Below are 27,417 nucleotides of genomic sequence, written 5' to 3' on the forward strand. Positions count from 1 at the left end.
TGTTGTAAAAACTATAAAGTTTCTGTTATAAAGGATTAATAAGGTCTAAAGGTCTGCTGGAAAACTTTATGCTTACAGTTAACAATACTATATTGTGCAATTAAAAATTTGTTAAGAAGGTAGACCTCATGTTAAAAATTCTTACCACAAAAAAAATAGTGGTAGAGAGGAACCAAGATGGCGGAGTGGAAGGACGTGCTCTCACTCCCTCTTGCGAGAACACCAGAATCACAACTAGCTGCTGGACAGTCATCGACAGGAAGACACTGGAACGCACCAAAAAAGATACCCCACATCCAAAGACAAAGGAGAAGCCACAATGAGACGGTGGGAGGGGTGCAATCAGAGTAAAATCAAATCCCATAACTGGTGGGTGGGTGACTCACAGACTGGCGAACACTTATACCACAGAAGTCCACCCACTGGAGTGAAGGTTCTGAGCCCCATATCAGGCTTCCCAACCTGGGGGTCCGGCAACGGGAGGAGGAATTCATAGAGAATCAGACTTTGAAGCCTAGTGGGAATTGATTGCAGGACTTCGACAGGACTGAGGGAAACAGAGACCCCACTCTTGGAGGGTGCACACAAAATAGTGTGTGCATCAGGACCCAGGGGAAGGAGCAGTGACCCCAGGGGAGACTGAACCAGACCTACCTGCTAGTGTTGGAAGGTCTCCTGCAGAGGCGGGGGGTGGCTCTGTTTCACCGTGGGGACAAGGACACTGGCAGCAGAAGTTCTGGGAAGTACTCCTTGGCGTGAACCCTCCCAGAGTCTGTTATTAGCCCCACCAAAGAGCCCAGGTAGGCTCCAGTGTTGGGTTGCCTCAGGCAAAACAGCCAACAGGGAGGGAACCAAGCCCCACCCATCAACAGTCAAGTGGATTAAAGTTTTACTGAGCTCTGACCACCACAGCAACAGTCAGCTCTGCCCACCACCAGAGCCTCCCATCAAGCCTCTTAGATAGCCTCAACCGCCAGAGAGCAGACAGCAGAAGCAAGAAAAACTACAATCCTGCAGCCTGTGGAACAAAAACCACATTCACAGAAAGACAAGATGAAAAGGCAGAGGGCTATATACCAGATGAAGGAACAAGATAAAACCCCAGAAAAACAACTAAATGAAGTGGAGATAGGCAACCTTCCAGAAAAAGAATTCAGAATAATGATGGTGAAGATGATCCAGGACCTCGGAATAAGAATGGAGGAAAAGATCGAGAAGATGCAAGAAATGTTTAACAAAGACCTAGAAGAATTAAAGAGCAAACCAACAGAGATGAACAATACAATAACTGAAATGAAAACTACACTAGAAGGAATCAATAGCAGAATAACTGAGGCAGAAGAACGGATAAGTGACCTGGAAGACAGAATGGTGGAATTCACTGCTGCAGAACAGACTAAAGAAAAAAGAATGAAAAGAAATGAAGACAGCCTAAGAGACCTCTGGGACGACATTAAATGCAACAACATTCGCATTATAGGGGTCCCAGAAGGAGAAGAGAGAGAGAAAGGACCAGAGAAAATATTTGAAGAGATTATAGTAGAAAACTTTCCTAACATGGGAAAGGAAATAGCCACCCAAGTCCAGGAAGTGCAGCGAGTCCCATACAGGATAAACCCAAGGAGAAACACACCGAGACACATAGTAATCAAATTGGCAAAAATTAAAGACAAAGAAAACTTATTGAAAGCAGCAAGGGAAAAACAACAAATAACATACAAGGGAACTCCCATAAGGTTAACAGCTGATTTCTCAGCAGAAACTCTACAAGCCAGAAGGGAGTGGCATGATATACTTAAAGTGATGAAAGGGAAGAACCTACAACCAAGATTACTCTACCCAGCAAGGATCTCATTCAGATTTGATGGAGAAATCAAAAGCTTTACAGACAAGCAAAAGCTAAGAGAATTCAGCACCACCAAACCAGCTCTACAACAAATGCTAAAGGAACTTCTCTAAGTGGGAAACACAAGAGAAGAAGAAGACTTACAAAAACAAACCCAAAACAATTAAGAAAATGGTCGTAGGAACATACATATCGATAATTACCTTAAACGTGAATGGATTAAATGCTCCAACCAAAAGACACAAGCTTGCTGAATGGATACAAAAACAAGACCCATATATATGCTGTCTACAAGAGACCCACTTCAGACCTAGGGACACCTACAGACTGAAAGAGAGGGGATGGAAAAAGATATTCCATGCAAATGGAAATCAAAAGAAAGCTGGAGTAGCTATACTCATATCAGATAAAATGACTTTAAAATAAAGAATGTTACAAGAGACAAGGAAGAACACTACATATTGATCAAGGGATCAATCCAAGAAGAAGATGTAACAATTATAAATATATATTCACCCAACATAGGAGCACCTCAATACATAAGGCAACTGCTAACAGCTATAAAAGAGGAAATCGACAGTAACACAATAATAGTGGGGGACTTTAACACCTCACTTACACCAATGGACAGATCATCCAAACAGAAAATTAATAAGGAAACAGAAGCTTTAAATGACACAATAGACCAGATAGATTTAATTTATATTTATAGGACATTCCATCCCAAAACAGCAGATTACACTTTCTTCTCAAGTGCGCATGGAACATTCTCCAGGATAGATCACATCTTGGGTCACAAATCAAGCCTCAGTAAATTTCAGAAAATTGAAATCATATCAAGCATCTTTTCTGACCACAACGCTATGAGATTAGAAATGAATTACAGGGGAAAAAACATAAAAAGCACAAACACATGGAGGCTAAACAATACGTTACTAAATAACCAAGAGATCACTGAAGAAATCAAAGAGGAAATCAAAAAATACCTAGAGACAAAAGACAATGGAAACACGACGATCCAAAACCTATGGGATGCAGCAAAAGCAGTTCTAAGAGGGAATTTTATAGCAGTACAAGCCTACCTCAAGAAAAAAGAAAAATCTCAATCTAATTTTACACCTAAAGGAACTAGAAAAAGGAGAACAAACAAAACCCTAAGTTAGTAGAAGGAAGGAAATCATAAAGATCAGAGCAGAAATAAATGAAATAAAAACAAAGAAAACAATAGCAAAGATCAATAAAACTAAAAGCTGATTCTTTGGGAAGATAAACAAAATTGATAAACCATTAGACAGACTCATCAAGAAAAAGAGAGAGAGGACTCAAATCAATAAAATTAGAAATGAAAAAGGAGAAGATACAATGGACACCGCAGAAATACAAAGCAACCTAAGAGACCAGTGCAAGCAACTCTATGCCAATAAAATGGACAACCTGGAAGAAATGGACAATTTCTTAGAAAGGTGTAACCTTCCTAGACTGAACCAGGAAGAAATAGAAAATATGAACTGGCCAATCACAAGTAATGAAATTGAAACTGTGATTAAAAATCTTCCAACAAACAAAAGTCCAGGACCAGTTGGCTTCACAGGTGAATTATATCAAACACTTAGAGAAGAGCTAACACCCATTCTTCTCAAACTCTTCCAAAAAATTGCAGAGGAAGGAGCACTCCCAAACTCATTCTTTGAGGCCACCGTCACCCTGATACCAAAACCAGACAAAGATACTACTTAAAAGAAAATTAGAAACCAATTTCACTGATGAATATAGATGCAAAAATCCTCAACAAAATACTAGCAAACAGAATCCAACAACACATTAAAAGGCTCATACACCATAATCAAGTGGGATTTATCCCAGGGATGCAAGGATTCTTCAATATATGCAAATCAATCAATATGATACACCATATTAAACTGAAGAATAAAAACCATATGATCATCTCAATAGATGCAGAAAAAGCTTTTGATGAAATTCAACACCCATGTATGATAAAAACTCTCCAGAAAGTGGGCATAGAGGGAACCACCTCAACATAATAAAGGCCATATATGACAAACCCACAACAAACATCATTCTCAATGGTGAAAAACTTACAGCATTTCCTCTAAGATCAGGAATGAGACAAGGATGTCCACTCTCACCACTATTATTCAACATAGTTTTGGAAGTCCTAGCTGTGGCAATCAGAGAAGAAAAAGAAATAAAAGGAATACAAATTGGAAAAGAAGAAGTAAAACTGTCACTGTTTGCAGATGACATGATACTCTACATAGAGAATCCTAAAGATGCCACCAGAAAACTACTAGAGCTAATCAATGAATTTGGTAAAGTTACAGGATATAACATTAATGCACAGAAATCTCTTGCATTCCTATACAGTAACAATGAAAGATCAGAAAAAGAAGCTAAGGAAGCAATCCCATTCACAATTGCAACAAAAAGTATAAAATACCTAGGAATAAACCTACCTAAGGAGGTAAATCAAAGATGACAGAAACAGATAGAGAGATATACCATGTTCTTGGATTGGAAGAATCAATATTGTGAAAATGAGTATACTACCCAAAGCAATCTACAGATTCAATGCAACCCCTATTAAATTACTAGTGGCATTTTTTACAGAACTAGAGCAAAAAAATCTTAAAATTTGTATGGAGACACAAAAGACCCTGTATAGCCAAAGCAGTCTTGAGGGAAAAAAACAGAACTGGTGGAATCAGACTCCCTGACTTCAGACTATACTGCAAAGGTACAGTAATCAAGACAATATGGTACTGGCACAAAAACAGAAATATAGATCAATGGAACAGAATAGAAAGCCCAGAGATAAACCCACACACCTATGGTCAACTAAGGCAAGGATACACAATGGAGAAAAGACAGTCTCTTCAATAAGTGGTGCTGGGAAAACTGGACAGCTACATGTAAAACAATGAAATTAGAACGCTCCCCAACACCATACACAAAAATAAACTCAAAATGGATTAGAGACCTAAATGTAAGACTGGACACTATAAAACTCTTAGAGGAAAACATAGGAAGAACACTCTTTGACATAAATCACAGCAAGATTTTTTTAGATCCACCCCTAGAGTAATGGAAATAAAAACAAAAATAAACAAATGAGACCTAATGAAACTTAAAAGTTTTTGCAAAGCAAAGGAAACTACAAACAAGACGAAAAGACAACCCTCAGAATGGGAGAAAATATTTGCAAATGAAGCAACTGACAAAGGATTAATCTCCCAGATCTACAAGCAGCTCATGCAGCTCAATATTAAAAAAACAAACAACCCAATCCAAAAATGGGCAGAAGACCTAAATAGACACTTCTCCAAAGAAGACATACAGACGGCCACGAAGCACATGAAAAGATGCTCAACATCACTAATTATTAGAGAAATGCAAATCAAAACTACAATGAGGTATCACCTCACACCAGTTAGAATGAGCATCATCAGAAAATCTACAAACAACAAATATTGGAGAGGGTGTGGAGAGAAGGGAACCCTCTTGCACTGTTGGTGGGAATGTAAATTGATACAGCCACTATGGAGAACAGTATGGAGGTTCCTTATAAAACTAAAAATAGAATTACCATATGACTCAGCAATCCCACTACTGGGCATATACCCAGAGAAAACCATAATTTAAAAAGACACATGCACCGCAATGTTCATTGCAGCAGTATTTACAATAGCCAGGTCATGGAAGCAACCTAAATGCCCATCAACAGACGAATGGATAAAGAAGAAGTGGTACATATATACAATGGAATATTACTCAGCCATAAAAAGGAACGGAATTGGGTCATTTGTAGAGACGTGGATGGATCTAGAGACTGTCATAGAGTGAAGTAAGAAAGAGAAAAACAAATATCGCATATTAACGCATATATGTGGAACCTAGAAAAAAGGTACAGATGAATCGGTTTGCAGGGCAGAAATAGAGACACAGATATAGAGAACAAATGTATGGACACCAAGGGGGAAAGTGGCAGGGAGGGGGATGTTGGTGTTGGGATGAACTGGGAGATTGGGATTGACGTCTATACACTAATATGTATAAAATAGATAACTAATGAGAACCTGCTGTATAAAAAATAAATAAAATAAAATTCAATGGAAACAAACCAACCCTGGAACTGAAGATTAACTGTATTTATAACAATCAAGATGACACTAGTCAGACCGCTGATGACCAATTTCAAGGTGACTGTCAGAGCTGACTGTGCTGTTCTGCATGTAGCCCCCTCCCTTCACCTATAAAAGCTCTTATCCCCGGATTGTCACAGGAGTGAGATGGGGGGGGAGTTGCCCTTTGGACAGGCATCCGCCACCTCCACCCCCATCCCTGGTTGCCAGCATCCAAAACAAAGCAAGGGTTCCTTTCCACCAAAAAAATAAAAAATAAAATAAATAAATAAATACAAAAATGTTTCTATTCTACTCTCACACTTGATTGGTAGCTTGTCTTGGTATAGAATTCTAGGTTCAAAACTCTTTCCATCAGAATTATAATGGTTTCGCATCATTGTCTTTTAGCATCAGTGTTGCTCCTGAGAAATCTAATGCCTTATGAATTCTAGAGAAAGCAAGAATTCTAGTATCTGATTAATTCACCATTCTTCTCCCGAAATTCTTCATTCAGGGAAACAGAGGGGAGGAACATTTTTTCCATTCTCTTTCCGGTTGGGTTAGAATTATCCTTGCATTTGCTCCTTCCTCTGTGCCATGTGATTCATAGTTAAACTTTATGATCTATGGGAACATCTCCCGATATACGGTGATAAGGTATTTGACATTTAGAAACACTCTTCTGTTAACAGAGCCTAATTTCCAGCCCCCTGTCTGTGTCTGTGTTGACTTTTCCATTTTCTTTACACTTTTGCTATTATTATCTTAATCTTCCTGAGGAAAATGGATACTTCTGACGTAGAAAGAGGCCAGTAGAAAGAGGTTAAAAAGTGAAAAGTCTTCAATATATATTTTTAATATTTTAAAAAATTTCTTTATTACCATATGGAGCATTTTCCCCTCTTGGAAGTTTGGTTTTTACCACCTTATTCAATTGCCACTCACTTAACCTGATATTGTATAAACCATCTTCAGTTATCTGATTAAATACCTAGGTCTCTCATGTGGTGTGTGAATATCTCTGTACCGATTTACATTTTAATCCTAAGTTTACTAGCTTGTTTCCTTCAGTCTGGTTATTTATGTTGCATAGCCCAAATGCAAACATTATTGATGCTGTTACATTTGGAATTACACCTCTGTCATTTAGAAGACAGTGGAAGAGGTATAAAGACAACCTATGTATAGATTATCCCTCTTTCTGCAGTGGAACCATATTCCACTGACCTATGGCAAAGCCAATCCAAAATACAGATTGTTATGATGATCAGACTAATCATTAAAACTGAAACAATCATATTCTCCCTCACATAAATCATTAAAGATGATACAAATGGATTTGACAGACCGTGGTCCAAAGATTCTTAACTTGTCAACAGAGCCTTGAGTTAACTGAAATCAAACTATATCATTTATTAAGTTAGGGCCAACATAAAGCAAATCTACGTAAAGATTTTCATAGTCAAGAATAATTACAAATATGAAATTACTTATGACAAATAAATGAAAGTGAGTCAAGAATAATTGCCAAATAAGAAACTACATTTTTTAGGTGATATAAGCATTTTAAATAATTTGATTGGATCTATTTCTTTGTAATTAATGGTTTACATAGATACTTTAACCACTGCAGTCCATGTTGTTTTTTTTAAAAAGTAAGTACTTAATCCTCATCAGTGTGAGATAAATTAAAGACAGAAGCTTATATTTCTTCTTCTGATGAAGGGCAAACTCCTCCAGATAGAAGTGTAGCATCTATTCTGCAGTACTACCACATAAGAATTTTAAATAACTTGGATTATTTTGGTATCAAGTGGGATTTGTGGATGAAGAATATAGGTTTCTAAACTGGAATTTCTGTAGCTATGGCAATTAATATTCTCACTACAGCAGAAGTACCAGGAGAAGTGTAAAGAATCAGAATCTTAGCAGCCATTCGTCCATTCAACACCTACTAAATGCAGTCCATTTTGCTATATAAGATGCAAAGGGGAACAAAACTGAGGATATATATAATTTGTGAAGTGGAATGCCTCATCATAGGAGGAAAAGTCATTGTTAGAGGAAACTGTGGGACTTACGGATGTCCCACAGCATTCTAGAGTCACAGACTGTGTTCTATTATTTAATTTATAATATTTCTAGTTTTATTGGTTAAATCAATTGTGACTGAGAACACGCTCTTTCAGAATCTATATAATAAAAAGAAATGTGATTTCGGAGTTCAGAAAACATAGAAAAAGATTAGGATTAAAATTTATCCCTGCAACCACAAGGAACAATCATAATTCATTATGTCTCATGTCTAAAATACCGCCAGAGCTTTTGAATGAAATTGTTAAGTTTTGAAAGCACTGCGAATGACCTCTATTTTTTAACTTGTTGAAAGTAAGATAAAATTGTCCATCCAATTATGGAACTTGTTTACTGTAACTGAGAATGATTGAAACAGTCCTGTCTACGCAAATATTTCATAGAGTTTTCTTTCTGGTGACAGCTCTTCTTATCCTTCTCTTGTCAGTGTTACTGCAAAGGTTTGCAAGGGCTTTTTTAGTGTATAGAAGAGATTCTATTGTTTTTTATTTCAAAAACATCTATTTCTTAGTGTGTGATGACAACTGCTTATGATAAAATGATAGGCTTTTTATGTATAACATAGAATTTCTTTTCCAAATACTTACACACCCTAAGGGAAATTATTTCTTGCATCCTAACAATTCTGTGAAATAGCATAAAACTGGTCACTCCTTTAATTTCTCATCATAAATATTCTTAAATGCCGCTTCTCAGAGCTAACATGAAAGTCACTTCCCATGACTGTGGACTATATGTCTGTGATATTTTTACTTATTTGTTTTTTGTGTTTTGTTCTGATACCTCCAACTTATAAAATTTGTTCGAATTGTTCTCATGTTAAATGCATGAAATTTTCTGTAAAGACAGAAAAACTCTGTTTTCCGTCTTAATTTTCTACACGCTATTTGAAACACAGAAAACGCTCTAGTGGTATTCTAAGAATTTATGCAGATTCTGCTTAATCTTATGTTTCAAGCCTATGAAGCATATTCTAAAGCAATAATCATAACACTTAAAATACACTTACTTGCATAACATTTTTGCTGAAGTGGGTTTTAGGGATCATATGTTCTGCAACATTCCTGACAAGGGAGTACAAAGGATACTTTAAAATGAAACTTCCATCTTTTACTTCAGCTCCTTTCTTTGACTGAGAAGTTATGAATATATCTTGCCTTCATTTCACAAATGAAAATGTGTTCAAATGCAATTAATCTACCCTATTAACTCTATAAACATCTGCTGTATTGGTTAGACACTTCAAAACTTTGCTCTGAACCAGTTAATTCTAAGTAATTTCTCAGTTAAATATTTACATGGGCTTCCATGATGATAAGCTCTCGCCTGTCTTAAACAATCAGCAGATTGTCCAGAGAGAGCTATGTGCAGTGTAACACACTGTAATAGCGATCCACTGGGACTTAAAATGGTTTAGCTGGCTGGGACTATTTTTTGCATATTTTTATCCTAGCTAAAAGGGGTAACAGCCTTAGGAATTCCTTTCCTTGTCAACGTTTTTAATGTCCAGAATTCTTTTTTAAAAATGAATGCTTGTATAGACGTATGCAGACGTTTACATCGTGAATATCCTAAGTACATTCTTAAGCTTCTCCTTCAGAAAAGCAATAAATCTTCATGTTTGTGAAATTTTAGGAATAAAACAATTTAAAGTAATTTTCATAGCAGCCTAAGTAGATGGAAAAAGAAGAAAAAATGGATAGGCATTGTTCTTCACCACATTAAACTGAAGAAGAAAATAATGCACAGATTATGCAAAGATGTCATGTGCACAAAGATACTTAAATATGATTCTCTAACTAGAAAAATGGTATAAACCTGTAAAACATCAAATAATTGTCAAAGATTTAAATAGGTTCCATAATGGAGATGATGTCAAAAATGGTAGATGATTGTTTTTAATTTGAGTTTTCACAGGCTTTAGGATTTTTTTCTTTATTGAAATATAACATATATACAGAAAAGTATGTATCACAAGTTGTAGTTCAAAGGAGTTTTTACAAATTGAATATATTCACTTTACCAACATATAGATCAAGAATCAGAGCAATTGAACACAACCATGATACCAAAATCCAGATCAAGAATCAGAACAAACTCTTCTGTATTACAATAAGAGTAGATGATTAATTCTTCAATGAACTGTAAGGCAATTTTACTCTTAGAAATCAGAGAGTGGAATGATCACTTTAGATGAGAAATACAGACAAAACTGAAAGTCCTCCAATGTGGTATTTAAGTCCAAGGCCAAGTATTGAAAATAAATATAATTACATGTAGACCAGAAACCTTTTCCTACCACTACCACCACTCAGTGTTATTCTGTCTCCGTTTAGTTCCTTATGATCCAACTTTGTAAGTACTTATTGAGTCTCTTCTATAAGTGTGGTAAAGGATAGAAAAAAATGATTCTTTGTTCTCTAGAACTCATAATCAACTGAGAGGATGAGTAAAGCACAAACATGGCATTTACAAGGTCAGAGTAGGAAGGAATTACGGGAAGGGTTCTGACACAAATGCTGGGCTCTACCCAAGTTTAATTTGAGGAGCATCAGCCTAGGTATATCTACAATTTTTATGCTAAGTGGTAGGTTAATCCATTGTTTGACTTTACTAAATGCAAGGAGTAGTTAGCTGGAGAATTGTAAATAATGTATCATCCCCAAATTTTAATTTCTTATTTCTGGGAAAAAAATATGATTTTTCCACAGTTGGATGACCTATGTTTTACTAATGACAATATTGATATCATTGTTCTTTGTAAATGTCAACTAGTAATATTCAGTAAAGTCAGATCAAAAATATTCTGAATATTAATGTAATATAGCTAGGATTAAAACCTGGTCATGGATAATTCAAATAGTGAATAATCCATTGGAGATTAAGAATAATCCCACTTTTTCATCAAATTCCTTTCTGGGTCCCAGACTTAGCAAAGGTAAGGGGTGGGGGAGGATTATTCAGAATCATGACTGTACAGGAGGCATATTAGTGGGTTTATGTGTGTGAGTGTATCATATCCTACTTTTGGACTTTTCACACAAAAGGTTCTCATAAATTTTTTTTGAATCCATCAAATACATTCCAAATCAAGTTTAATATTATCGTCTTATGTAGGCTTTTGCTATATAATTTCGCCAACTAGTAAAGGGAATGGAATTTTGATTACATGTGGCTCAGAATTAATTGTACTCCCTTGATGAATGTTTGGTGTGTGTATGTTTTAGTAGCTCATGATTAAAAACACTGAAAGAGCTGTCAACATTTGGATGGATATCAAAAATGTTACGTATAAGTTTGACTATTCATGAAATGAAAATAGTTTCCTAAGGGTAAAGCGGAAGAGTTTTATCTGGAGCCAAGATTGTGTCAATCTTATAAGAAATGACACAACTCCCTGTAATTACCTTGTAATTAATATTTGGTGTATTTGGATTTCAAAATTTGATTTTCTTATACACGTTAGGAATTTACCATCCTAAAGTTGGCCTAATTAGCCAGCTTTCCTTGGTTATATACCATTTGCCAGGTGTTTTTGGTAAAAACAAACATAACTGATCACCTTTTTCATTCCCTGGTTTTTATTCCTGCTTAAATCAATAAAACAAAGGTTCTACATGCCCCTATAACATTAAAGTGTTCCAAAAATAGGTAAAAGAAATTAATAAATACATATATTTTATGAATATTTTGTGGTGGAAGACTCAGAAAGATTTGGGGAACACTGAGGATGGGTGATACATCCAGGATTTTTTGTACTAATGCTTTTTCAAAATTACTTATAGTAATTTACACTAAATTCTGACAATTTTAATCAAAGGAAAGCTATCTGAGTGAAAAATTAAAATATATCTATAACCTTTTAATCTATTCTAAATAAAATTAGATGGTGAACTTAATGTTATGACATTTATGAAAATTTAGTTTCTATAAAACACCAAAAAATGTATACATAATAAATAATTATAGGTCATCACAAGCACACCTGGTGTTTTAGTTTAAAGGTAGTCATGACTTTAAAGGAAACAGTCACATTATAAAAATGAATCCTAATTTTTAAAAATTAGATAATAAAAGAATGTTTCTCCTGGAATGAAGGTGAATTCAGATATGTTTGAATAGATTTCTCATATTCCAAAGCGTTTAAGGCATTTAATATATAATAGGTTAACCATACATGTTTTTTTAAACATCTTTATTGGAGTATAATTGCTTTACAATGATGTGTTAGTTTCTGCTTTATAACAAAGTGAATCAGTTATACATATACATATATCCCCATATCTCTTCCCTCTTGCGTCTCCCTCCCTCCCATCCTCCCTATCCCACCCCTCTAGGTGGTCACAAAGCACCGAGCTGATCTCCCTGTGTTATGCGGCTACTTCCCACTAGCTATCTATTTTACATTTGGTAGTGTATATATGTCCATGCCACTCTCTCACTTTGTCCCAGCTTACCCTTCCCCCTCCCCATATCCTCAAGTCCATTCTCTAGTAGGTCTGCGTCTTTATTCCTGTCTTGCCCCTAGGTTGTTCATGACTTTTTTTTTTTTTTAGATTCCATATATATGTGTTAGCATACAGTATTTGTTTTTCTCTTTCTGACTTAATTCACGCTGTATGACAGACTCTAGGTCCATCCACCTCACTACAAATACCTCCATTTCGTTTCTTTTTATGGCTGAGTAATATTCCATTGTATATATGTGCCACATCTTCTTTATCCATTCATCTGTCGATGGACACTTAGGTTGATTCCACGTCCTGGCTATTGTAAATAGAGCTGCAATGAACATTGTGGTACATGACTCTTTTTGAATTATGGTTTTCTCAGGGTATATGCCCAGTAGTGGGATTGCTGGGTCGTATGGTAGTTCTAGTTTTAGTTTTTTAAGGAACCTCCATACTGTTCTCCATAGTGGCTGTATCAATTTACATTCCAACCAAAAGTGCAAGAGTGTTCCCTTTTCTCCACACCCTCTCTAGCATTTATTGTTTCTACATTTTTTGATGATGGCCATTCTGACGGGTGTGAGATGATTTCTCATTGTAGTTCTGATTTGCATTTCTCTAATGATAAATGATGTTGAGCATTCTTTCATGTGTTTGTTGGCAATCTGTATATATTCTTTGGAGAAATGTCTATTTAGGTCTTCTGCCCATTTTTGGATTGGGTTGTTTGTTTTTTGATATTGAGCTGCATGAGCTGCTTGTAAAGTTTGGAGATTAATCCTTTGCCAGTTGCTTCATTTGCAAATATTTTCTCCCATTCTGAGGGTTGTCTTTTCGTCTTGTTTATGGTTTCCTTTGCTGTGCAAACGTTTTTAAGTTTCATTAGGTCCCATTTGTTTATTTTTGTTTTTCTTTCCATTTCTCTAGGAGGTGGGTCAAAAAGGATCTTGCTGTGATTTATGTCATGGAGTGCCTATGTTTTCCTCTAAGAGTTTTAATAGTGTCTGCCTTACATTTAGGTCTTTAATCCATTTTGAGTTTATTTTTGTGTATAGTGTTAGGGAGTGTTCTGATTTCATTGTTTTACATGTAGCTGTCCCGTTTTCCCAGCACCACTTATTGAAGAGGCAGTCTCTTCTCCACTGTATATTCTTGCCTCCCTTATCAAAGATAAGGTGACCATATGTGCGTGGGTTTATCTCTGGGCTTTCTATCCTGTCCCATTGATCTATATTTCTGTTTTTGTGCCAGTACCATACTGTCTTGATTACTGTAGCTTTGTAGTATACTCTGAAGTCCAGGAGCCTGATTGCTCCAGCTCCGTTTTTCTTTCTCAAGATTGATTTGGCTATTCGGGGTCTTTTGTGTTTCCATACAAATTTCAAATTTTTTGTTCAAGTTCTGTGAAAAATGCCAGTGGTAGTTTGATAGGGATTGCATTGAATCTGCAGATTGCTTTGGGTAGTATAGTCATTTTCACAAAGTTGATTCTTCCAATCCAGAAACATGGTATATTTTTCCACCTATTTGTATCATCTTTAATTTCTCTCCTCAGTGTCTTATAATTTTCTGCATACAGGTCTTTTTTCTCCTTAGGTAGGTTTATTCCTAGATGTTTTATTCTTTATGTTGCAGTGGTAAATGGGAGTGTTTTCTTAATTTCACTTTCAGATTTTTCATCATTAGTGTATAGGAATGCAAGAGATTTCTGTGCATTAATTTTGTATCCTGCTACTTTACCAAATTCATTGATTAGCTCTAGTAGTTTTCTGGTGGCATCTTTAGGATTCTCTATGTATAGTATCATGTCATCTGCAAACAGTGACAGCTTTACTTCTTCTTTTCTGATTTGGATTCCTTTTATTTCTTTTTCTTCTCTGATTGCTGTGGCTAACACTTCCAAAACTATGTTGAATAATAGTGGTGAGAATGGACAACCTTGTCTTGTTCCTGATGTTAGAGGAAATGGTTTCAGTTTTTCACCATTGAGAACGATGTTGGCTGTGGGTTTGTCATATATGACCGTTATTATGTTGAGGTAAGTTCCCTCTGTGCCTACTTTCAGGAGGGTTTTTATCATAAATGGGTGTTGAATTTTGTCGAAAGCTTTCTCTGCATCTATTGAGATGATCATATGGTTTTTCTCCTTCAATTTGTTAATATGGTGTATCACATTGATTGATTTGCATATATTGAAGAATCCTTGCACTCCTGGGGTAAACTCCACTTGATCATGGTGTATGATCCTTTTAATGTGCTGTTGGATTCTGTTTGCTAGTATTTTGTTGAGGATTTTTGCATCTATGTTCATCAGTGATATTGGCCTGTAGTTTTCTTTTCTTGTAGTATCTTTGTCTGGTTTTGGTATCAGGGTGATGGTGGCCTCGTAGAAGGAGTTTGGGAGTGTTCCTGCCTCTGCTATGTTTTGGAAGAGTTTGAGAAGGATAGGTGTTAGCTCTTCTCTAAATGTTTGATAGAATTCGCCTGTGAAGCCATCTGGTCCTGGGCTTTTGTTTGTTGGAAGATTTTTAATCACAGTTTCAATTTCAGTGCTTGTGATTGTTCTGTTCATATTTTCTATTTCTTCCTGGTTCAGTCTCAGAAGGTTCTGCATTTCTAAGAATTTGTCCATTTCTTTCAGGTTGTCCAATTTATTGGCATATAGTTGCTTATAGTAATCTCCTATGATCCTTTGTATTTCTGCAGTGTCACTTCTCCTTTTTCATTTCTAATTCTATGGATTTGAGTCTTCTCCCTTTTTTTCTTGATGAGTCTGGCTAGTGGTTTATCAATTTTGTTTATCTTCTCAAAGAACCAATTTTTAGTTTTATTGATCTTTGCTATCGTTTCCTTCATTTCTTTTTCATTTATTTCTGATGTGATCTTTATGATTTCTTTCCTTCTGGTAACTTTGGGGTTTTTTTGTTCTTCTTTCTCTAATTGCTTTAGATGTAAGGTTAGGTTGTTTATTTGAGATGTTTCTTGTTTCTTAAGGTAGGATTGTATTGCTATAAACGTCCCTCTTAGAACTTCTTTTGCTGCATCCCACAGGTTTTGCATCATCGTGTTTTCATTGTCATTTGTTTCTAGGTATTTTTTGATTTCCTCTTTGATTTCTTCAGTGATCTCTTGGTTAGTAAGTAGTTTATTGTTTAGCTTCCATGTGTTTGTATTTTTTACAGATTTTTTCCTGTAATTGATATCTAGTCTCATAGTGTTGTGATTGGAAAAGATACTTGGTATGATTTCAATTTTCTTAGATTTACCAAGGCTTGATTTGTGATCCAAGATATGATCTATCCTGGAGAATGTTCCATGAGCACTTGAGAAGAAAGTGTATTCTGTTGTTTTTGGATGGAATGTCCTATAAATATCAAGGCTATCTTGTTTAATGTGTCATTTAAAGCTTGTGTTTCCTTATTTATTTTCATTTTGGATGATCTGTCCATTGGTGAAAGTGGGGTGTTAAAGTCCCCTACTATGATGGTGTCACTGTCAATTTTCCCTTTATGGCTGTTAGCATTTGCCTTACGTATTAAGGTGCTCCTGTGTTGGGTCCATAAATATTTACAATTGTTATATCTTCTTCTTGGATTGATCCCTTGATCATTATGTAGTGTCCTTCTTTGTCTCTTGTAATAGTCTTTGTTTTAAAGTCTATTTTGTCTGATATGAGAATTGCTACTCCAGCTTTCTTTTGATTTCCATTTGCATGGAATATCTTTTTCCATCCCCTTACTTTCAGTCTGTATGTGTCCCTAGGTCTGAAGTGCGTCTCTTGTAGACAGCATATATACGGGTCTTGTTTTTGTATCCATTCAGCCAGTCTATGTCTTTTGGTTGGAGTATTTAATCCATTTACATTTAAGGTAATTATCGATATGTATGTTCCTATTACCATCTTCTTAATTGTTTTGGGTTTGTTATTGTAGGTCTTTTCCTTCTCTTGTGTTTCCTGCCTAGAGAAGTTCCTTTAGCATTTGTTGTAAAGGTGGTTTGGTGGTGCTGAATTCTCTTAGCTTTTGCTTGTCTATAAAGGTTTTAATTTCTCCGTCACATCTGAATGAGATCCTTGCTGTGTAGAGTAATCTTGGTTATAGGTTTTTCCCCTTCATCACTTTAAATATGTCCTGCCACTCCCTTCTGGCTTGCAGAATTTCTGCTGAAAGATCAGCTGTTAACCTTATGGGGAGTCCCTTGTATGTTATTTTTTGTTTTTCCCTTGCTGCTTTTAATATTTTTTCTTTGTATTTAATTTTTGATAGTTTGTCTAATATGTGTCTTGGCGTGTTTCTCCTTGGATTTATCCTGTATGGGACTTTCTGTGCTTCCTGAACTTGATTAACTATTTCCTTTCCCATATTAGGGAAGTTTTCAACCATAATCTCTTCAAATATTTTCTCATTCCCTTTCTTTTTCTTTTCTTCTTCTGGGACCCCTATAATTCGAATGTTTGTGCACTTAATGTTGTCCCAGAGGTCTCTGAGACTGTCCTCAATTCTTTTCATTTTTTTTCTTTATTCTGCTCTGCAGTGGTTATTTTCACTATTTTATCTTCCAGGTCACTTATCCGTTCTTCTGCCTCAGTTATTCTGCTATTGATCCCTTCTAGAGAATTTTTAATTTCATTTATTGTTTTGTTCATCACTGTTTGTTTGCTCTTTCGTTCTCCTAGGTTCTTGTTAAATGTTTCTTTTATTTTCTCCATTCTATTTCCAAGATTTTGCATCATCTTTACTATCATTATTCTGAATACTTTTTCAGATAGACTGCCTATTTCCTCTTCATTTGTTAGGTCTGGTGAGTTTTTACCTTGCTTCTTCATCTGGTGTGTGTTTCTCTGTCTTCTCATTTTGCTTAACTTACTGTTTTTGGGGTCTCCTTTTCGCAGGCTGCAGGTTCATAGTTCCCGTTGTTTTTGGTGTCTGCCCCCAGTGGCTAAGATTGGTTCAGTGAGTTGTGTAGGCTTCCTGGTGGAGGGGACTAGTGCCTGTGTTCTGGTGGATGAGGCTGGATCTTGTCTTTCTGGTGGGCAGGTCCACGTCTGGTGGTGTGTTTTGGGGTGTCTGTGACCTTATTATGATTTTTGGCAGCCTCTGTGCTAATCAGTGGGGTTGTGTTCCTGTCTTGCTAGTTGTTTGGCATAGGGTGTCCAGCACTGGAGCTTGGTGGTCGTTGAGTGGAGCTGGGTCTTGGCGTTGAGATGGAGAGCTCTCGGAGATTTTTGCCATTCGATATTACATGGAGCTGGGAGGTCTCTTGTGGACCAATGTCCTCAACTTGGCTCTCCCACCTCAGAGGCACAGCCCTGACACCTGGCTGAAGTACCAAGAGCTTGTCATCCACACGGCTCAGAATAAAACGGAGAAAAAAAAGAAAGAAAGAAGAAAATAAAATAAAATAAAATATTTATTGAAATAGAAAATAAAAAATAATTATTTAAAAAAATTTTTAAGTAATAAAAAAAGAAAGAAGAGTGCAACCAAACCAAAAGACAAATCCACCTATGATAACAAGCGCTAATAAGTATACTAAAAAAAAACAAAAACAAAGGGACAGACAGAACCCTAGGACAAATGGTAAAAGCAAAGCTATACAGACAAAATCACACGCAGAAGCATACACATACACACAAAAATAGAAAAAGGGAAAAAAATATATGTATCGTTGCTCCCAAAGTCCACCTCCTCAATTTGGGATGATTCGTTGTCTGTTCAGGTATTCCACAGATGCAGGGTACATCAAGTTGATTGTGGAGATTTAATCCGCTGCTCCTGAGCCTGCTGGGAGAAATTTCCCTTTCTCTTTTTGTTCACACAGCTCCCAGAGTTCAGCTTTGTATCTGGACCCGCCTCTGCGTGTAGGTCGCCTGAGGGCGTCTGTCCTTTGCTCAGACAGGACGGGGTTAAAGGAGCAGCTGCTTCGGGGGCTCTGGCTCACTCAGGCCGGGGGGAGGGAGGGGCACGGAGGCGGGGCGAGCCTGCGGCGGCAGAGGCGTCGTGACGTTGCACCAGCCTGAGGCGCGCCGTGCGTTCTCCCGGGGAAGTTGTCCCCGGATCACGGGAGCCTGGCCGTGGCGGGCTGCACAGGCTCCCGGGAGGGGCGGTGTGGAGAGTGACCTGTGCTCGCACACAGGTTTCTTGGTGGCGACAGCAGCAGCCTTAGCATCTCATGCCCGTCTCTGGGGTCCGCGCTGATAGCCGTGGCTTGTGCCCGTCTCTGGAGCTCCTTTAAGGGTGGTCTTAATCTCCTCTCCTCACGCCCCAGGAAACAAAGAGGGAAGTAAAAGTCTCTTGCCTCTTTGGCAGCTGCAGACCTTTTCCCGGACTCCCTCCCAGCTCGCCGTGGCGCACTAGCCCCTTCAGGCTGTGTTCACGCCGCCAACCCCAGTCCTCTCCCTGCGATCCGACTGAAGCCCGAGCCTCAGCTCCCAGCCCCGCCCGCCCCGGCGGGGGAGCAGACAAGCCTCTCGGGCTGGTGAGTGCTGGTCGGCACCGATCCTCCGTGTGGGAATCTCTCCGCTTTGCCCTCTGCACCCCCGTGGCTGTGGCCTCTCCTCCGTGGCTCCGAAGCTCCCCCCTCCGCCACCCACAGTCTCCGCCCACGAAAGGGCTTCCTAGTGTGTGGAAACCTTTCCTCCTTCACATCTCCCTCCCATTGGTGTAGGTCCCATCCCTATTCTTTTGTCTCTGTTTTTTCTTTTTTCTTCTGCCCTACGCAGGTACGTGGGTAGCTTCTTGACTTTTGGGAGGTCTGACGTCTTCTGCCAGTGTTCAGTAGGTGTTCTGTAGGAGTTGTTCCACATGTAGATGTAGTTCTGATGTATCTGTGGGGCGGAAGGTGATCTCCACGTCTTACTCTTCCACCATCTTGAACCATACATATTTTTAAAACCCTTTGAATAGTACTGGCTTTACCAAAAAGCTTTTTTTTTTTTTTTTTTTACAGTGAATTGATTTCCCATTATGATTTTTTTTTCACTCAGACATTAACAGGCATCTAGTGTTGAATAAGACACTGATTCTACCTGTTGTCCTTAGAGCCTAGTGAATCATTACCTGAATAATCTTTTAAATAGACTTATGATAAGTACTTTAAAGAACAAGTACAAGCCACCCTACGACTGATGAAACAAGGCATTCATCTCTTCACGTGGACAACCGGAGGAGGTCAGGCTGGGTTTTCGGGTTTGGCTGTGCTGTGTAGGATGGAGGGGGCCATGTCTAGTGTCACCAAGGAGACTCTCATAGATGAGCAAGCAAGAAGGGTGATGGAGCTGAAGGATGAAGGGAGATAATAGATGGATCCAAATCTACTGTGGAGCTACAGCAATTGGACTTGGGGACTGGATGTGAAAGAGAAGTGAGAGAGGCAGGCATGGAGGACTAGTTACAGATTCCTGGCAGGAGCCCTAGCAGGATGGTGCGTGGGTTTACGGAGTTGGGGGGTGCTGGAAGAGGACCCGGTTTTGGTGGGAGGGTCCTAGATATGGTGTCACTGTGCTAAATTCAAGTGCTGGTGAGAGAGCGGAGTGGGCGTGTCAGGCAGGCAGTTGGATGTGTGGACCTGCAACTCAGAGATAAACTGAGTTATAAATCTTGGCATCATTGGCCTGGAGAATCCAAAGCTCATGGTACATGAGACCATGGTGGGAGAGTATAGACTGGGAAGAAACGGGCCTAAACCCTCACACTGAAAGGTTGAATAGGGAAGGAGGAAGCAGCAGGGGAGACTAAGAAGCTTTCAGAGAGGTAACAACTAGCAGTCAATGCCGGAGACTTTAAAATCAGCAGTGTCATCATTTTGATTTTCATGCTGAGTGAGAATTCCTGTGTAATAGTAACTGTCTGTGAGAACCAGGAGACTGACTTTCAGATTCGTGCACCTGGGATTTCCTGGGCCTTTTGTATAATTGAAAAAAAAAAAAAGGTTATTTTTTCTACCACTTGACAGTGTTATGGGTAAGTATTAAATAATGTCTATGATGCTAAAAATTAAATGTTAGGAGTAGATGAATGTTGAAGCCAATGTCATAACTAGGTGTTCTCTTAGCGGATAGTCACAGAGCCACTCTCAACTAAAAATACCATTGCATTTATAGAGTTTAAATATATGAAGCAGCATTTCTTTCTGCCTGCAAATATTGTTACCATTTATTGATGGCAGTTTGATAAAACATGGTTCCAATCATATGGGAGTCGCCACTGGGGGTGAACACTGCGCCTCACACGTGGTTACGAATCACCTTTTTTTTCTTTTCTGGTGTTAACTCCAAAGATAAACCAGTCGAAGGACAGTTCATCATTATTAATGTATTAGGTAGCCTAGGCTTGGAAGAGTTCGAATCACTTTAAAAGTTTTCTATAATCAATAAAATAGGTATTAATTTTCACAACATTCTCTGCAAAGCAGGTATACTTGAAACAATCAATTAATATATGTTCTTTTTCCTCCTAGGGCTCCCTGGGGATCCAAGGCCCCCAAGGTCCACCTGGAAAAGAGGGTCAGAGGGTAAGTAAACACAGAACAACTGGCATGCATTACTAACTCAGGGGTTACTTATTTCTGAACACTTATAAAAATAAAATCAAAATACAGCAAGCAGATGGGCACGAGGAGAATATCAACTACCTGAAAGCCGAAATTTGAGATTTGAGATTTAGACAGCGCTTTTACAATCCAGAAAATTCTATATACTTTCCAGATTGGCAGCACAAATGTGGAGATGTAATTTGGGTGAAATGAATTAACCATAATTTGATCTGGAGCATGTTGGTCCTATTTTGGGGTTTTTGAGTTAAGCTCATCTTTGCAGAGTTAAGTTTGATGGGTTATATTTGTGGAGTTCTAGCCTGTTCATGAATTCTGTAAAGACTGTGGATATCAACTACATTCTTTAGCCAAATTAAATTGCTGACATCCGTAACTCTTTGTAGTTACTTTCCTGCCTTTGAGATAAAGTATGTAGTATATGGGTACTTTGTACTTGCCGTGGGAGTATAGCAATCACCTTCCAGGGCAGTTAGGCTTACTGGCTCCCCCTAAAAGGAACCCCTGCAGTGACAGATCATTGGTCAGCTCTGCATGAACACTTTCTGCAAGGGGGCACCCCATTCTTGTCGTTAGTTGTTATTAGCTGTTTTCAAATCATGTTGAAGTCTCCAAACATTGTATGTGTGCTTTCTTATATGAAGAGTATTTTGAACTTTTGTTACCTTATGGATGAGAGTTGTGTGACTCACAGAGTGTAGATGACTTGCCTAAAGTCATAGAACTACTAAAAAGTCGAGCCAGGACTTGAATGTGGGGCTTTTGGCTTTGGATCCCATGTTCTCTTTTACTATCCCAGTCTATTGACCCCAAATCTCTTTTCAGTCATTTAAATTTATTATTCCCAGTTCTGCCCACTAGACTAGATGATGTCTAAGTTTTCTCAGTTAGAACATTTCTATGTCCAGTTTTTATTCCCAGTGGCTATTTCAGTGAACAAAAAAAGGCTTAATAAGTTTTGATGGCTAAGAAAATAAAAGGGAAAATGTTGTGAATAATAGCTAACATTTATCAGCTACCTACATGTGCTAAATGATTCATATTTCATTCATTTCTCACAATAGCTCTGTGAAGTAGGTTCTACTATAGCCCTCACAGAGAAAACTGAGTTCGAACACTTTGCTAGTAAGTGGACTATGCTGATATTTTAAAAGTATTTACAAAATAGTCACATTTGGGTTCTAGTCTCAACACCTATGTGTACAATTATAGTTTCCCCTTTTACCTTTCCAGCCCCTCTCTATCCAAGTGTTCATTAATCCACGTGATCAATGTTTTAAATAGTCTTGGGGAAACATAGACGATTACTTCCCTAGATCTGTGTTTTTGAGGCTGCCTTAAGCGTTTTCACCCACTGGAGGCAGAGGACTAGACGAAATGATCATGTGAAGTTAATTTCCAAGCTTCTTATTCTATTTTCTCACAGTAATGACCAAGATGTCTGTTGTATCTAGGACCATGTTTCTGAATTAATTTCTGTCTGCAGCATCCAGGGAACATTTTCCTTCTAGTAACTACCCCTTCCTGGAAACTGAGTGATAAATTATACTCCCTAGTTAATATCCAAAATATATAAGGAACTCATGCAACTCAATAGCAAAACAAACCAATAACCCCATTTAAAAATGGGCAAAGGAGCTGAATAGACACTTCTCAAAAGAAGACATACACATGGACAACAGGTATATGAAAAGGTAGCTAATCATCAAGGAAATGCAAATCAAAACCACAGTGAGCTATCACCTCACACCAGCTAGGATGGCTAGTATCAGAAAGACAAGAGTCACGAAGTGTTGGCCAGGGTGTGGGGAATAGGGAACCCTCGTGCACTGTTGGTGGGAATGTAAACTGGTACAGCCAGTGTGGAAAAGAGTATGGAGGTTCCTCCAAAAAAGTAAAAATAGAACTACCTTACGACCCAGCAATCCCACTTCTGGGTGTATATCTAAAGGGAGGAAATCAGTATTTCGAAGAGATATGCATACTCCCATGATATGGAAACAACCTAAAGGTCTATTGACAGATGAATGGATAAAGAAAATGTGATTACACACACACACACACATACACACACACACACACAGTGGAATATTATTCAGCCTTAATAAAGAAGGAGATCTTGCCACTTGCGATAACATGGAGGAACCTGGAGGACTTTATGCTACACGAAAGAAGCCAGACACAGAAATACAAATACGCCTTTGCATGTGGAATCTGAGAATGTAAAATCCATAGACACAGAGAGTAGACTGGTGGTTACTGGAGGCTGGGTAGAGAAGGGGGTAAGAGAAGATGTCAGTCAAGGGATACGATTTTTAGTTATACAAGATGGATAAGTTCTGGGGACTTAATGTACAACAATGAGACTGTAGTTAATATTGTGTTGTATACTTGAAATTGGCTAAAAGGGTAGATCTTAAGTGTTTCCACCACAAAAAAAGTAACTATTTGTGAGGGGATGGATATGTTAATTAGCTTGATTGTGGTGACTTTCACAATGCGTAAGTATATCAGATCAAGTTGTATACCTTAAATATATAAAATTTTAATTGTCAACAATAACTCAGTAAAGTACAATGATAAATAGATTTTTAATTTCAACTCCAAAAATAACCCTAGGTGGTTTGAGATGGAAGTTATGGAGTCAGGTGGGTGAAGCTAGGCAGTATGTCTGAATTCTTCCCCCTGTGGCAGAGCTTTTTTTTTTTTTTTTTAATTTTGTGTGGTAAGAACTTTTAACATGAGATCATCTCCCTTAAGAAATTTTAAGCATACAAGGAACTTGTACTTCTGACTTGTACTGACATGTGGTCAATTCAAGGTGCCTCCTCCTTTATTTTAATGAAAACTTCTTCCCAGTCAGGTCTTCATCCATCCTGCGATTGTGCAGTTGCCTTTCTTTATCACAGAGTAGGAATTGACCCTTGTGATAGTTAAATTTCATCTTCTGGATTTTAGTTTCTAATACCATTCTATTGTGTTTTTTTCCAGTGAAATAGCTCCCAGATTTACATCACCTTAAATTTTGATAAGCCTACCCGCTGAGTCTTCATTCATATCACTAATAAATACTGAGCAGAACAAGGCCTGAAAACTCTGAGTAACACCAGCAAAGCTGCCATCTTGTCTACCATTGATATTCGTGTGACATGATATAAGTCATGTACAAATACATTCGAACTCTCCCTCCTTCCAACCCACATTTCTTAATTTGGCTTGTAAGATAATTATGAGAGTCTTTGTCAGACTAGATGAAATGAAGAATATTCAGATGAGGCGCTTTGAAAATAGTAATGCTTCAAATTGAAATTGTACCCTAGCGAAGCTTACATTTCAGAAGAAGGTGAATTAAAGAATAAATTAAACTTATGTAGTCTTCATGATAATTTTGGAGGAACGTATTCAAATTGTAAAGTTCAACCGCTATATTATGCAAATTTACTCCATTTATAAATATGTATAGTTCAGATAATTTTATATTACTTTTATTCTAACTTATCAACGAGTAACAGTGTCAGAAACTAAGGAATGTAATAGAATTTTGTAGATAATGTTAGGCAAGGTTTATCATTATTACTACTGCTCTTTCACAAATGCCATATTTATAGAGGAGAGCATTTAGATCAGGTATTATTGATGTTATACACATTTACAAATGATTATTTCCAAATGTACTCAGAGATTTATTCTGCTTTTTCAGTTACTTAAAAGTGAAGCAGATTAAAGAAAAAAGCATTCTTACATATTTACATTTAGACCCATCTTAGTGCCACCATTTCTTCTCTGCTCAAGAGTTAGGCAGCACTCAGCTCTTTTGGACATGCAAATGTACATGTATATGCATGTGTGTGTGTGCATACACACAGACAGACACACACACACTGAAAGCTAAGACCTGTAACTTTTCATTTCACTGAACTTTGCAATAGAAAACAACAGAAAAATCTAGGAATTTAAAATTCTTTTCTATTGACCCATTGTCAAGAAAACTCATATTTTGATTACATGTGTTTGATCAGGAATGAATTGACTATCACTAAGTTTATTGAAATGAAATATAAAATATGTGCAAGTTTATGCACCTTACTCCTAGGCATAATGTCTTTAAGGAAAGTAGAAGAAATCATTGATTTGTTGGTTTTCCTCAATGATTAAATAGAGGCTAGCCTGTATTCTACTAATATCTCTCAATTACAGTGAGTTTCAAACATAATTGTCACATGTAAGCATACCAAACATTATAGAAAATGTTAATAATACTACTAATAATACCACTGTTCTTGTATTAAGGCTTAAATAAATATAAATATAAAAAATTTTTCTCTTTAACCCTTTGTGTAGAGTTTTCTATAAGCACAATAAGAACATTATTTTTTCCCAAGTACCACACCAAAATTCTGTTTGAAATTTTCATTAGTTGACTTTATTCTCTTTATTGTCTTGTAAGCTACTAAATTTTAGATAAGTGTTCACTTAATAAAACATAGTAGTAGTATGCTTCTTGTACTTAAAAGCTGCTGTTAGCCATAACAATGTTTTGTGGTGATATATATCTCAGATTTGTGGCCTTTTTTTTTTCTTAACCTCCTTATTTCTTATTTGAATCTCTTATATGCCATTGTTTTTTCCATTTGTTATCTTTTGGAAGTCCTACAAGTGAAACATTTGTCTGGCATATTTTGGGATCTCACATCCTTTATAGATTAACACAATTTTAAAAATTCAGCTAATGTTGAATATTGACCATGAGCTGCAGGTGAGAGTGTGTCAGGGAGCAGTAAGGGAAAGCAGCATGGGGACCACCTGCCTGGACACCAAGAGGATGTCCAGCCCATGATGGCAGAGGAGGACCAGGAGGGGGACCGGTATACTGCAGGGCCAGGAAGTCAACAGAAGAGCGTTTCAAGATGCATGGAGGGTTCAACAGCATTAAAATTTGGAACAAATTTGGAGGAGAGATACTGGATAAAAGGAGAGGTGGCTGGAATTGGTACCAGCTGAGAGAGAAGTTTTAGTTGAATAAATAAATGGGAGAGCATTAGAAACAAAAATTGCAAGAAAAGATGTGAGGGAATTAGGGGGTGAATTGTGAGGAAGGAGAGGCAGCAATGGGGAATCTGGGAGAAAGAGAAGGATGGGAATTGGATGTGAGCCCAAGAAGGTGTCTTAATGAAAAGTGGAGTATTTCAGACGGTTGACCATGTTCGTGGAAGTTTACATGAAACATCTCAAAAGAACTGGCATTTATAAAAATCCCCTCGAAGATGTAGATTCCTTATAGGATTTCCTAATATCCCTAATACCCAAAACATAAAAAATAAGTATCATTTTAATGTAACTTTGGATTTCTCCTTTATAGTCACATTAAAGTGCATGTCTGAACAATCTCAGGGCCTTTTGTTAAAGTCCCTCTGGGTCTCTGAAAGAACATTTATTGGTGAATCAGCTAGTGACTGCCCCGAACAGAAGTTTGTTCGGCTGGACCAAGATGACACCACACTCTTGCATTCTTTGTTGCTGGACCCTAATTTTGATCCTGAATAGAAATTTTATGTTTTAAATGCCTTACAAGCCACCCCGTGTCTTTTATTTTAATTAATTTTTATTGGAGTATAGTTGCTTTACAATGTTGTGTTAGTTTCTACTGTACAGCAAAATGAATCAGCTATACATATACATATATCCCCTCCTTTTTGGATTTCCTTCCCATTTAGGTCACCACAGTGCATTAAGTAGAGTTCCCTGTGCTATACAGTATGTTATCATTAGTTATCTATTTTATACATAGTATCAATAGCGTATACGTGTCAATCCCGATCTCCCAATTCCTCCCACCTCCCCCTTGGTATCCGTACATTTTTTCTCTATGTCTGTGTCTTTATTTCTGCTTTGCAAATAAGTTCATGTATACCATTTTTCTAGATACCACATGTATGCCTTTAAATACAATACTTGTCTTTCTCTTTCTGACTTACTTCACTCTGTATGACACTCTCTAGGTCCATTCACGTCTCTACAAATGACACAATTTCATTCCTTTTAATGGTTGAGTAATATTCCATTGTATATATGTGCCACATCTTCTTTATCCATTCCTCTGTTGATGAATATTTAGGTTGCTTCCATGTACTGGCTATTGTAAATAGTGCTGCTATGTCAGTTTAGCTTCTCTGCCTGTGCTTGTCCTTTTTTTTTTCATTTTTATTCCTTCCAAGCAGCCATCCATTTAATTGCCTCCTTTGAACATTTTTGAGCAGATTCTACTTTTTTTACTCTCCCTTGAAGTGCTTGCTCCAAGCAACCCTGAAGCCTGCGTCTGGGGTCAGGGTTCCTT

General features: G+C 37.5%; 1 protein-coding gene across 3 annotated transcripts in view; it reads left to right on the top strand.

Annotated features, from left to right (window-relative positions):
- COL19A1 (collagen type XIX alpha 1 chain) overlaps positions 1 to 27,417 on the top strand; it is a 374,472-nt gene that overhangs the window by 190,252 nt on the left and 156,803 nt on the right. For all 3 annotated transcript variants that reach the window (XM_082405049.1, XM_082405048.1, XM_082405047.1), the window contains one exon: positions 20,991 to 21,044. In XM_082405049.1, coding sequence (XP_082261175.1) covers positions 20,991 to 21,044 — 54 coding nt within the window. The remainder of the gene's footprint in view (positions 1 to 20,990; positions 21,045 to 27,417) is intronic.

Source organism: Balaenoptera borealis, assembly GCF_965194805.1.
Source record: "Balaenoptera borealis genome assembly, chromosome: 9".
Taxonomy (NCBI): Eukaryota; Metazoa; Chordata; class Mammalia; order Artiodactyla; family Balaenopteridae; genus Balaenoptera; species Balaenoptera borealis.